At 41.8% G+C, this 14,255-nt stretch overlaps 1 protein-coding gene across 1 annotated transcript in view; it reads left to right on the top strand.

The window, feature by feature from the left end:
* Positions 1–260: 260 nt before the first annotated feature.
* The window catches only part of DNAJC11 (DnaJ heat shock protein family (Hsp40) member C11), a 60,285-nt gene continuing 46,290 nt past the window's right edge, over positions 261–14,255 (top strand). Inside the window, exon 1 of the mRNA XM_063104678.1 lies at positions 261–340. Coding sequence (XP_062960748.1) covers positions 269–340 — 72 coding nt within the window. The 5' untranslated portion in view covers positions 261–268. The remainder of the gene's footprint in view (positions 341–14,255) is intronic.

Below are 14,255 nucleotides of genomic sequence, written 5' to 3'. Positions count from 1 at the left end.
ACCCCGTGTGCCGCGAGCCGTCGACAGCACGTGGAGGAGGGTCCCGCGCTGCCACTCCGCCCCGCCCCGCCCCGCTCGCCGGCGCCGAGTCCCGCCCTCAGCCGCGCGGGGGCGCAGGGCGCAGGCGCGCTCCTGCCGGGCGCGGGCGGCTCCCGGCCGCCAGGGGCCGCTGTGGCGCAGCCGGGCCGGCCCGCGCTGTCGGAGCCGCGGATCGGAGGGCCCTCTTGGGCACGGCCTTGCCGGCTTAGCGGGGTGAAAGGTTGCGAAGATGGCGACGGCCTTGGGCGAGGAGGAGCTGGACAATGAAGACTATTACTCGTTGCTGAACGTGCGCAGGGAGGTGAGGCCTGCGGCAGGACGCCGTCGGGGCTGAGGCCGAACCCGGTCGTTCTGGAGGGCCGGGCTGGCAGCGCCCCCGCTCCGCCCTCGCCACGGGCGGCCGGGGCCAGCGGGGAGGCCGCGTGACCCTGCCGACGTGCGCGCCCGCCGGCAGACGGAGCCGTCTCCGGGGTCGACCTGTGCCCCTGCTCTCGGCGGCCGGGGCGCCGCGTGCACTGTGCCCAGGCAGAGCCAGAGGCCGTCGCACCCACCGAGGGAACAGGGGCCCCGAGGGGGCTACTGGCGTGGGATTCTCAGTCCGCGGGGACCCGGTGCCACGCTCGGCTCACATACCTGCCCTGGCTGAGGTGCTTTGTCATCGCCCCGAGCCAGCAACCTGTCAAACTGAGTCTTAGGCACCAAGGTCAAGGCCACCAGGGAACCTCCCAGGGCTCTGTCAGGTCCCTGAATCTTCATGGGGACGTCTTGCCTCCGAAACGAGGCCAGCCTCGGAGGCACGTGTCTCGTGCCCTTCTCTCTTCCCCTGCGCCGCTGTCCAGAAATTGAAGGCAGAGCCCCCCGGACGTGTCGCCTCGACTTGGAGGCCGCAGATAGGAGGAAGCCCTAGGCCAGGAAAGAAGCGGTTAACCTAACAACGTGTTCAGCATTCACGCCAAGTGCTTGTACCCCGTCTCCTCATCTAATAAAAGATACTGAGAGGGAACCTCACACTGTTTGGCACGTAGTAGGGCCCCAGTTCATTTCCTTTCTTGATAACTAGCAGTTGAAATGGATGCGAAGGGCAGGAAAGCTTCCAACGTCAGGCCATGAGGTGGATCGGTTACCTCTAAACTGCTGGGTCCTGTCTTTTTAGCCCTACCAGAGAGTCCCTAATTCCATTTTCAGGTTTTCCAGTGGTTATCAAAACTAGCCAAGTTACCATTCCAAGCAGAAATGGTCCAGTGTAACTTGTCAGTAAACGTTGGTCTGTGTGGTGTTAATCACAGCTAACGTTTTTTGAGTACTGAATGAACACTTTACGTTATGTAATTCTCATGGCAGCCTTTATTATGGGAATCCTTGATTTATAGTTGAGGAAGCTGAGGCTAGGGAGGCTAAGTAATTTGTCCAAAGTTACACCATTAGAAAGTACAAGAGCCTGAATTCAACCCTGTGCAATTTGACTTTGGAGCCCCCGCTCTTGACCTCTGTGCTGTGCTGCCACCTCAGCTCACCAGTCCTCAGACTACAAAGCCGCTAGTTATGCTGCTTTGTCCTTGGGTTCCCCACATAAGCATCCGTCAAATATATTAGCCACTGTATACTATGGAAATGTTTGATGAAATATTTTTGAGAATTGTATATCTTGTTAGGGTGCTATGGGGCACCTGGGGGTTCTCCATTCAATGATGAGGCTTTAGACAAATCACTTCTTTGACCTTTAGTCTCTTTTCTTCTCAATGAAAGCTGTCTGGCTAGTTATTCTGGCTAGTTTTTTACAGTTCTTAGAAGCAAAGTAATAAATGAAGCCAGGCTTTCTGAAATCAGCCTTTCTTTTATAGACAGTTTGGGTTATCAGTAATGGAGCAGCCATTTACCAAGCTTACTCAACCTCAGGCAACTGTAGATAATCAGAGATCTAGAATAACAGGCTTAGCCAGAACCCTAGGTAAACATTTATCAAAGTTATACCTTAAAACTGCTGGAATTTTAGGGCCTATCATTGTTATTGTGCTGGGAGGCAAAGAAATATTTCTTTAAAAGAATATTTTACTTCTCCCCATGAGTGAAGGCACTATAGTGAAGGCTATAGGTGAAATCCTTAATGAAACTTGCCCTCTTGCTTAAGTCACTTCGTGTTGCCGTTGTAAACAAACCCTGTTCAATGTTGTCATCAGGCATAGTGTGCTGATTTTCTGTTTCAGGATTCCACTAGAAGAGATACTCTGAAGGTGATGACTGGACGTGGTATTTACTAGGATTTTTGTGTGTGTGTGTAAAATCAAACCTGAAGTTGAAATAACCTGATTTAGTTGGAGAAAAAGGTAGAAGTAATCTTAATTCTTACAGGAGTGGTTGGAAGAATATAATAACACCTGTTTATGTGTTTTCTGTCAGTTCTGGAGCTCGATGCCATTTAACATTTAAGTAGAACTATAGGAGGTGAGATCCTCTTCTCACCAGTACTTCAGAGTACCTTCAAGTGAGTTTCTTAAAAACCGAGTATTCAGGCTGGCCAATTAGCTCATTTGGTTAGAGCATGGTGCTGATATCAGTGAGGTCCAGAGTTCGATCCCTGTATAGGTCAGCTGGAAAACAAAACAAAACAAAACTCTCAATACTCAGTAGAGTTCAGACTTTTCCTTAGAAATCTCAAATGAAAGCAACCCAAGACAAGCCAGGGAACCTATTTAAAAACTACAGCATAATAGAGTTTACAATTGGAGTAATGTAGTAATGTCAAAAATCAGCCTAAGAATCTCCCTTTCCAAGTTTTAAACTTTAAAATTCCCCTTATATTTGTACTCCAGAGAGTGAAGCAGGCAACTAGACAGGACCACCGTATAGTGCTAATAAACAGGACTCTGGTCTTTATGATTTCCTTTCTCTGGTGTCCTGGATTTCCTGTTTATAGAGTGGAGCCATCATCTGTCTGCCTTCCATTAAGGGGAGGGAGTAATTTCTCATTAATTGGGCACACCAAAACCAGATGGGCTTTCTGATTTAGTGTTGTTAGATGCATCACCAGGTGCCTAAAACCTTACTCATCTGAGGTTTCTGGGGTGATTTTCTAGAATTTATTTTGAGAAAGGATTTCTTAACCATAAATCAGAGTGAAATTTTCTTGATCTTTATGTTTTTGGTTTGGGGTTTTTTTGGTGGCTGGGCGATATAGTGATCAAACCCTGCACTTTGGTGTTATCAGCACCACCCTCTAACCAACCAAACTAAGATGTCCAGCCCTATACTTTTTATAGAAATTTCAACTGACATATTTTAAACCTAATTGATTCCTAAATAATTGACTCTCGTTCCCACTTATCAATGTCATATTGCCTTTGAAAGAATTTAATTTTTACAGCATGTCATTCAGCAGTGTTTATAACCTGTTTTAAGATCTCTGGTCCCAATCATTTTAGCCTTGAGGAACCAACCTCCTTTTCAAATCTTAAATACTTTTGAAAAAAACACAGTTGTTAAGTAAAAATAAAATTAAGTAAAAAAAAAAAAGTTTTTTTCTCACAATCCATGGAGGTCAGCGTTCCAGGGTCTTCATCATTCCAGAATGGCCATGAAACTAGAAGTACAAAAGTATCACCTACCAGTAAAAAGTTGTCCCCAAGTCCCTGCATTTTCATTGCTTCCCTGGTAAAGGGTACGTGTTCTTTCCACAATTTTTGGTTGTCTGGGTTCTCTGGCTGCAAGTTACAGCCACAGTGTGGCTAAACAATCAAGTTTGGACTGCAGATGGAAGAACAGACTAGAGCAGTAGTCCACTGGTCACTCTCAGGATTGACATAGGATCAAAGTCACCCGCAAAGAAAGAGGCAGCAGCAGGGCCGAGCCCGTGGCGCACTCGGGAAAGTGCGGCGCTGGGAGCGCAGCGACGCTCCGGCCGCAGGTTCGGATCCTATATAGGAATGGCCGGTGCACTCACTGGCTGAGTGCCGGTCATGAAAAAAGAGAAAAAAAAAAAAAAAGAAAGAAAGAGGCAGCAAACCCCCCAGTCAGGATGACTGAGCCTTCTGCAGAAATTGTGTTGTAAAAGGGTCAGCTGATCCAGGTGTACACGCAGGTCCCCAGAAGCAGTGAGGAGGTGTGTGTTTCTTCGTTTCTTCATTCATTGCTTATCTGACTTTGTGCTGGGCAGCGAATTTAATATTAATGAGGGAAATAACAACGGGTCTGAGAAGGTTGATACCTTCCACGAGTTCCCTATCTACTACATTATGTTGAAAGTTTGATATTCATAACAATGACCTTGGTTAAATGTATGCATTGGGCACATAGGGTTAAGCCTTGGTTGTCCAGAAACAGAAATTGTATACAGATGACTGCCTTCTTCAGGGTAAGCCATGAGGCTGAGGAGCAGAAATTTCAGCCCATGATGCCTGCCTCTTGGGTGACCTTGAAGGGTCATTTAACCTCTCAGAGCCTCCATTTACTGATCTGCAGAATGGAGGCAACAGTACTTCATAGAGTTATTGAGAGGAGGGAGGGTGAGGCTGTGTCGGGCTTTGCAGCCATATAGTCATATTTCATTTTTACTCAACTGGGAGTTTCATGCCTCTAGGCTAGGAGTTTAACCTTTCTGCTCCTCCTTTTCTTAAAAGTTGAAGTGCACCCGACAGGTAATGTATTAAGCACCTGCTTGCTGTAAGCCAGGATGACATGTTGTGTATGTGTTGTTACGTGGTAAGGATGTATGCTAGTATACGTGTACTGGCGTCAGTAGGTATTCAGTTAATACTTCTGCTGTTCCTTGGGCTTTGATAAGCATGAGGGTTTGCTTATTTTAGAAAGACATACATGTGCATGGAAAGCCTTGATATGCTTCATCCCAGCGAAATTTCATCTGTTGTGTTCTAAAAAATACAGTGCCGGAGTTTATGCCAAGCATTAGGTTATGAATTTCTGAAGCTTTCTTTACTCTTTTTATTCAAAATGCTGAGTTTATTTTTTTCAGAATACCGTTATCTCTCTGCACTGTGTTTCCTGCAGAGTTGACTTGGGATGGGGGTTGCTTTCATGGGAGGAGGGTGCAAGTTCAGGAATAATCCCCCCAAAAATATTGTCTGGGGTAAAGACAGAGTGGGACCCAAAGATATGAGGGTGCTTCAAAAAGTTCATGGAAAAATTAGTATTATCTTTTAATTCCATTTTTTCACAAACTTTCTGAAGTACCCACGTATAGTTATGAGCTATCAACTCTGAAGGGTCCAGGCAGAGTGGGGAGGAGGCAAGGAGCCTTGGATGGGAGGGGAGTCAGGTGGGTGCCCAGGAGGTAGAGTTCAGAGAAGCTGCCTGTGTTCTTGCCTCTGGATGGGGAGGGAGCTGTTGGGGAGCCCAGCCAGTTCTGATGTAATCTCAAAGATAATTAGCAAACAACGTAAGGTTAAATTTAAAAATTGTGTTTCTTTAAAGAACCATAAGCCAGTTATAACTTTTCTGCTTTGGGCATTTAAGACAGTTGCTTCTTGAAATTTTAATGCACTAATTTTGCATTATCTATCAAAAAATACTTTCTTCTTTCTTTCTAAAAGAGAATTCAATTGAAAGCTTTTGTATTTGCTGTGAGTTTAGTAATAAAATAATGGAGAAGAAAATGAGGGACATGCAAGCAGTAGTGTTTTGCTTGGCTATGGAATTTTAGTGTTTACTTTCATTAAACTTTCATTTTAATTTCATTTATACCTTACCTTGTACAAGAAAGTATTTAAGACAACTAACAGGTTGATAAATAAAATTGCATACATTTTTAAAAGGGGGCACACATTTTAAAAAAAGAAGACTCTTGGGAATCTTGCTGCTTTACTACTGCTGCTGTGGCACTTGCACTGTATTAGTCCATTTCTGTTGCTTATAACAAAATACACAGAACTGGGTAATTTATAAGAAAGTGAAATTTATTGCTTACAATTTCAGAGGCTGGAAGTCCAAAATCAAGGGAACACATTTGGTGAAGGCTCTCTTTGATGGTGACTTCAGTGACGGCAGAGTATCTATCACATTGTGAAATGGCAGAGCAGAGAGTGAGAGATTAACCTCCTCATGCTCTCTCTTTTTAAAGCCCACAGAACCACACCCCTGACCACCATTTTTAATCCATTCACTATGGCATGGTCCTACAATCTAATCACCTCTTTAAAGCCCCACCTTTCAGTCATCGTAGTAGGATTTCCCACCCTCAACAATTACAGTAGGAATTAAGCTTCTGATAATATAGACTTTGGGGAACACAATTCAATCAAGCCACAGCACGCTTTGTACAGGTCCCACTCCCTGGAAGAAGGTTGGAGCTTGGAATGGAACCTCCTCCAAGACGATGGCCTATGGCTAGATTCCTGTTTGGCTCCTGGCCTGTCAGAACCACTTCTGCATGTCATGAGTATACAGTCTACACTCCCTAGCTTGCAGGAGCAAGAAAATTCTTCAGCAGTAAAATGCCAAGCCAATAGACATCGACCACAAGAAGTCTACATGAGTGAGCAGGATGTAACAGATGAACATGGACCAGAGAAAGTACAAGGTTAGGCTTTTAGGGAAAAATAAACCATATTCTTAAAGTGAAGATAGGATCGGAACCATCAATTTTGATGGGACTCAAAAGTTCGAAAGGAACTCGAGTTTGTTTTGAGAGGCCCTGGCCTTTTTATTTACCATTGTGTTTCAAGGTCACCAAATAAATGTATGGACGTGACCAGGAAGAGTAATGAAAACAAAGTTGTACAGTGATTGGAAAATATTTCTTAAGCCCATGGAATGATTTCTGATCAGGCATCAGAATTTTGCTCCTTTGACCCATTTGTTCTCGAGTTCTGTTCTATCAGCAGAGATATGTGCTGGAGGACATGATGTCCCCTTCCCCCTATAAACCTTAAAGGCCATGTGTGTCCTCCCCCCCCACCCCCCAGTATTTAGGTTTCTGTTGTTACTGGTTGTTTAATTCTTTTTTTCGAATTTATTTTGCCATCTTGGGGGTATTGTGTTCTGTGCATTTTATAAGTTTTTCCTTAACTCTAGGTTAAGTGGATCTCAAAGTTAGGTAGAACTTAAGTTCCAAAGGTTATTTCTAGTTGTAGAAACTGGGAATTGTTTTATCAACCTGTTTAGCTTTTCTGATTCACCCATGATTTGATTGTCTCCTAAGCTATTGTCTTTCCAAAGTAAAGTGTCCTGAAATGGCTATAGGAGGCAGACTTCCAAAATCATGTGAAATGTAGTGTGTCCACCTGACCCCTCAACAGAGGTGTGATACAGCTCAGAGTTTCAGAGATTGACAGCTGAGATCACAGCCTGGCACTCTGCATGTTAAGCACCTATGAGCGTTGTTGATGGTTTGAAATGGCCAGAGACGATAGTGGAGCTTGGAAAGGGTTCCAGTGTGTGAAAACAGTGGCTTTAGAAAGCACAGCGGCTGGAGTCATGTCTGAGTTTGACTTTCTAACAGCTTCACCTTGGGCAAGTTACTTAGCCTCACTGAGCCTGTTTCTTCATCCTTAAAATCCAGACAATTTTACTGTCATAGGGCTGTTGTGAAAATTAAGTGAGAGTGCATGTAAGTGTGTGACATAGTAATGAAAAACAAACAGACAAACGAGCAAACAAAGGGCTGGCCTGTTAGCTCAGATGGTTAGAGCACAGTGTTGTAACACAAAGGTCAAGGGTTCAGATCCCTGTACCGGCTGTCACACACACAAAAAATACTCATGGGCACATTACTCCGTATAGTAAATGCCAGTATATTTTTATTAGTGCCATGAGCTTAAAAGTTAATGAGGAATGCTCTTATCGTTTATATAGTTTGGAGGGGTCCTTGATTGGTATACGTATAAGATATCTGTTCCCTCTCTGTAGGTTGCCTTTCATTTTCATGAAGTGAAGTTTGGTTTGAGCCAGGCCACACAAATTATTAGTTTCCAGCCAGCTTTCTGGTCAGGAGTCCATAAACAAATAAATTCCCTCTCCATCTTAGAAAAGTTGTTTGATCTTTTTGATCCTCAGTATTTTTATCTGTAAAGTGGGGATTCTGATACCGGCTACAAGACCGTCTCGTGAGTGTTAAAGTATCACATGAGGAAATATCAGTGGAATGGTTCTGTAGCTATAATCTGTACAAGTGCATTTGTGACAATCTTGAAATCTTCAGCTTCTGTGACACTCTCAGTCCTCCTTTTTTCACTTTGCCAGTTGCTCCTTCCCTGACTTCCTGGGATAGTGCTTTCCAGAGTTCAGTTCTCACTTGCTGGGCTCTTCTTTAAATCTCGTTTCAGCCCTGCATATCATGTCTATCTGCTGTCTGGACACTACGCCTAGGGGTTCGAGTTCACGTTCCCCCCAGGTCTGACTACTTCCCAATTTCTCCCTAACCCCTACATTTGAGTCAGAAAGCCTGGGATAATCTCTGGTTCTCCTTCTGTATTTAGCATTCAGTTATTGAGCTGTTTTTTTCCAGGATCCATGAGTCCTACAGGACTTCAGCCAACTCTGATCCCTTCATTTCTGTTTCAGCTTCTAGGCTGCCGGCCAGCCCCCATAACCTCAACTCTGAATTTCTTCTGCTGTTTCCTTCCAGTCTCTCTGGTTTTGGTTTTTACCTGTTTTAGTCAAGCTGTACCAAACTAATATTAACAAACAATACTGGTCACATTATTTCTACCCAGAAACCTTTTATGGCTTCCTCTCGTTTCTCTGGTAAGGGTCAAACTCTTTGGCTCCATTTTTAAAGCCCCTTGTAAATTAGATGTTTTATATATTTTCTGTCTACTTTGTGGTGATGTACTCTCTTCTTCCACTACAAAGGAAGCTACATGTCGTCAGGGACTGGCTGTGTACTTCACCATTACATCCCCTGCACAGTGCTGGGCACATAACAGGTCTTTTTTCTGTATGTTTGCTGAGTGAATGGGCAGATAGATGGATGTCCAAATTAGTTTCTTGCCTATTTATGTTCCTGTACTCTTTTTTTTTTTTTTTTCAAAGATGACCAGTAAGGGGATCTTAACCCTTGACTTGGTGTTGTCAGCACCACACTCTCTGAAGTGAGCCAACCGGCCACCCTTATATAGGGATCCGAACCTGCAGCCTTGGTATTATCAGCACCACACTCTACCAAGTGAGCCACAGCCTGGCCCTTATGTTCCTTTACTCTTGCCAGTTTGGTCAGTGCTCTGTCTTTCTGTCCCCAACGCCAGCCTGTTTCCTCTGGGTTCTCTTTTCCCCTGAAATGCCTCAGCCCATCTTGGAGACCCAGAGCAAATCAAAATCCACCTTTTGTGTTCCATTTCAATCTTACCACTGTGAAGTTTTCTTTGTAATCTGACTGCTCTGAACTTATTCCTGCACCATTAATATTAACATTTCTGTTTTATATTGTTTAACTAAATCCATGTGTGTATGGGTTTTTTAGTGGGGGGGGAACACATTTAGTTTGTACTCTTCTTGAAGGCAGGGACCTTACTGTATTTCGTTTATACCTCTGGTGGTACCTAAAGCCAGACTGGCATTCAGTAGACTTGCTGATTGAAGTGCTGAGTATTTGCTAACGCCATGCTTACCTGGTCTAGGCTTATTTGACTTTGTGGAATACCTGTGTTCTTGAGGAGCACATCGCAGTTTTAGCAGTCAAATCGTTCTAGAGGAATTTATTATTGGAAGGAGTTTATTATCAATTTGGTAAACCTAAATTTTCACTTATGAAAATTGTTTAGTCAGGTACCAGAGGAGGAGAGCAAATTCAAACACATCCCGTTAGGCTTAGGCCCAATGTCAGCCAAGGCCTGTGGGGACCCAGTCCAGGACTGAACAGCATGCTGGAAGGTGAAACAGTGGCTTTTCCCTGGCTAGGCTTATTCTTTTTCATCTGGCAGATATTGATTATCCTCTTCTTACGTTTCTTTATTGCAGTAGGAAAAGGTTGCTTGTTTATCATCTTTTGTACTAGCACCAGTAATGAAGACTGTAAAAGAAAATAAGTTTCAGATGGGTCAGATACCTTTTTGTACAGTTATTTTTCTTTTGTCAGTTAAATAGAGCCAAATTTTTACAACAGATATAGATTTGTCTAGTCTCACTTTAAATCCTGTTCTACTTGAAATGTTCCTTATAAAAATCAGTCCAGCAGAATGAGTTAGTTCAGTCTGCACTGTGCTTGACATCGTAGAATGATTCCAAATACATTGTCATTGTCGGGGTCTATTACTGTTTGTGGATGGATCCCATGTACAGGAACTTATTTCCAGACCCTTCAAAGAGATTCTACATGTAAATGAAAAGAGGAGAAGGCTGTTGAGCAGGACAAATGGCATCAGAATATGGTAGGGCTGAGTTTGAGAGGGATTTTATCGTGTAAAGCTTCAGGCTTTACAAAACAAAGTAGGTAATTTTTTATCAAGTCCGGTGAAATAGTTGATTTTAGTGCCTGAGCTAGTGTCTTAGTCTCTTAGTATAATCAATATCTACTAAATAAAACCAAATAATGTGTGACACCCTTTCTGTCCATGAAACAGCTCTTAGCACAAAGCACCCATGCTGTCTTGGTGTTTGTTAATTAGCTGTGAAATCTGCTTTTTCTTTTAAAGTCTATGAACACCAAGTAACATTAAAAAATTACAGGTTTTTATTAGCTGATACAATTTATTTTAATCAGATTATTGTGGAGCATATGGACAGTAATGAATCTTCAATTGTGGTAATTAGGCAGACTTCCCAAAATCCAATAGGATAGAATTTGTGGAGACTTAGTTGCTGAAATTCAGTAGTACAGAGACAGCCTGGAAGTTTGGGTTTGGAATTACAGGCTTTGGCAACAAAAAGCCCAGTAGCTTCACCCAGTAGTGCAGTGTGAGGGGTTGTGAAGTTGTCGCTTGCGGGCTTTGTCCATCTTCAAAATGCTGAAGCCAATACCATCATTATGGCGGTTTTAAGTGCTGTATGGCACACATCACTGGCTCCTTGCTCACCTGGCACATGGTAAGGCTGCACTTTCTGGTCCTCTTGTGGTTGAGTGAGAACGTGTGACGAGTTCTAGCCAACGGTGTGAGTGGAAATGATGTGTGTCACTTCTAGGCTCAAGCACTGACAAGCCATGCGAGCCGGAGCATCTCGTGCTCTTCCCCCTGCCCTGGTGATTGGCAGTGGTCCCCAAGGGTGAGTGCTCTGTCAACCTGGGACCTGAGGAAAGCACTAGCTGACTAGAAATGGACATGTAAAGTGAGGGAGAAAGAAACCTTTGGAATTTGGGGATTCTTTGTCACCGCAGTATCATCTAGCCCAGCAGTTCTTGAGTTTTCGGTGTCAGGACCCCTTTACATTTTTAAATGATTGAGGACCCCAAAGAGCTTTTGTTTATGTGGATTATAGCTATCGATATTTGATTAAATTTAAAACTGACAAACTGATGAAATGTTTTAAAACAAGACACAAATACAAGTGTACTTCTTGAATTTCAGTATAAGCATAGGAAAAATTAAGGATTTTAAAAATAACTGTATTGGACAATGATGAGGTTACAGATATTACAGCAGTTAACCAAAGATAGTAAGACAGTAAAAGAACTGAGAAGCAATTGAGATAATCTCTGAAAATTCTTATATTTCTAACCTTAAACTACTACCTTAGAAATTTCTAGAAAACATAAGACAGTACACATTCCTTTAATCGTTAGAACAGTTATATCGTCACACATCATGTAGCCTCAAGAAAATTCCACTGTACACTCATAAGAGAATGAGAGTGAAAAGGCCAAATAGCAGGTTAGCATTACTATGAAAGTAGTTTAGACCTTGTAGACCCCCCAGAAGCATCTCAGGGATTCCCAGTGGGCCCCAGAACACACTTTGAGAACCCTCATCTAGCCTTTCCTGACCAGTATGACTGTTGTTCAGACTTAGTGACATACCTCATGTGTTTTGGCTTGCTTTGTTCAATGAAGAAAGAAGGTAAAGCAGAGCAGCAGTCTCCTCTTCGAATATGTGCTGGCAGGTTGATTCCAGAGATGGACTCCACCACCAGAATTTGTTTGTTTATTTGTTTATTACTTTTTTTTAATCACTAGAATTTAAATAAATGAAAATATAGCAACTTCTTCAATTGCTTAATTGTTTAAGGGAAGCAAGTGTGATGAAATTGGAGTTAGGAGACTTTTCTAACCATGACATCACAGCAGAAATCAGAAAAGAGACAGTTGATGCGTTTAATTTTAACCTAAATCTATAAAAATGGGAAAATTCCATGTTTGTTAAAGGAAAAAAACCTAACATAAACAATTAAAAGACTGAAAAAGAAATTTGCAATATATTCGATAAAAGATTCATATTTCTAATATATGTAAGGAACTCTTGGAAATCAAAAATAAAAGATGAATACACTAATAGGAAAACAGTACAAAGGAAATGAATAGGTTATTTCATGAAAGAAGAAATCTGAAATGCAAGTAAATATATGGAAAAATGTTCACTCTCACTGGTAAACAAATACAAATTAAAACAAGAATTTTTTTAGTAGTAGTCATCCTGATGTGTGTAAGATAGTATCTTATGGTTTTGTTATTCATTCCACTAATGATTAGTGATGTTGGGTGCGTTTTCATCTGCTTCTTGGTCATCTATATATTTTCTTTGGAGAAATGTCTATTCAAGGGCTTTGCCCATTTTTGAATTGGGCTGTTTTTTTTTGTCGTTGAGTTTTAGGAGTTCTCTATTCTATGTATTAATCTCTTATCAGATACATGATTTGCAAATATTGTCTCCCATTCCATGGGTTGTCTTTTTACTCCATTGATAGTGTCCTTTGGTGCACAAAAATTCTTAATTTTCATAAAGTCTAATTTGACTATTTTTTTCTTTAGTTGCTTGTGCCTTTGGTGTCATATCTGAGAAATCATGGCCAAATTCAATGTTTTGAAGCTTTATCCCTAGTTTTTCTTCCAAGAGTTTTATATTTTTAGCTCTTTTTTTTTTTTTTTTTTTTTAAATTTTTTTTTTAAAAGATGACCGGTAAGGGGATCTTAACCCTTGACTTGGTGTTGTCAGCACCACGCTCAGCCAGTGAGCGAACCGGCCATCCCTATATGGGATCCGAACCCGTGGCCTTGGTGTTATCAGCACCGCACTCTCCCGAGTGAGCCACCGGCCGGCCCTATATTTTTAGCTCTTATGTTTAGGTGTTTGATCCATTCGAGTTAATTTTTGTATTTGTTGTTAGGTAAGGGTCCAACTTCATTCTTTTGCATGTGGATGTTCAGTTTTCCCTGCAGTATTTGTTGAAAAGACTGTCTTTTCCCCTGTTGAATGATCTTGTCATCCTTGTCAAAAATCATTTGACCATATATGCAAGGATTTATTTCTGGGCTTTGTATTCCATAGGTCTGTATTCTATCTTTATGCCATACTGTTTTGATTGTAGTAAGTTTTGAAATAAGGAAGTGATCCTCCAATTTTTTTTTTCCAAGACTGTTTTGGCCTTTTTAAGACCCTTGCAATTCCATATGAGTTCAAGAAATGGCTTTTCCATTTCTGCAAAAAACATCATTGGGAATTTGATAGAAATTGCATTGAATCTGTAGATTGCTTTGGATAGTATTGACATTTTAACAATATTAACAGTATTAAGTCTTCCATTTCATGAATATGAGATGTCTTTCCATTTGTTGTGTCATTTTTCATTTCTATCAGCAATGTTTTGTAGTTTCTATTAAGTAATTCTTTTTGATGCTGTTATAAATGGAACTGTTTTCTTAACTTCCTTTTCAGATTATTCATTGTTAGTGTATAGAAATGCAACTGATTTTTTTTATAAGTTTGTTTATTAATTTTTTCTCTTTTTTTATTGAATCATAATTGATTATACAAATTTTGGGGATTCAATGCTGACATGTTGATCATATCAATATTACTAGTTTGTATATTGTTACAAATTGTACTTATTCTTTATGCCCCTTGTCCAGTCTCTCTCTATCCCCCTCTCCCTCCCGCCTCCCATCACTGATAACACTGATTTCTTCTCTCCCTCTGAAAGAGTAATGTTACTCTGTTGATTTGTTGCCTAGATGATCTGCTCAATGCTGAAAGATGTGTTCAGGTCCTTCAATATTATCATAGAGCAGATGCTTCTTCTGTCACTCTGGAATGGACTTTGTGGAGAGGAACATCCTTTTTGTTTCTTTGGACTCTGCTGGTGACTATCCTTGTGTCAGTGCACTCCAGTGGCTGGCGGAC

Source organism: Cynocephalus volans, chromosome 8, assembly GCF_027409185.1.
Source record: "Cynocephalus volans isolate mCynVol1 chromosome 8, mCynVol1.pri, whole genome shotgun sequence".
Taxonomy (NCBI): domain Eukaryota; kingdom Metazoa; phylum Chordata; class Mammalia; order Dermoptera; family Cynocephalidae; genus Cynocephalus; species Cynocephalus volans.
This window is presented reverse-complemented; position numbering and strand designations above follow the sequence as displayed.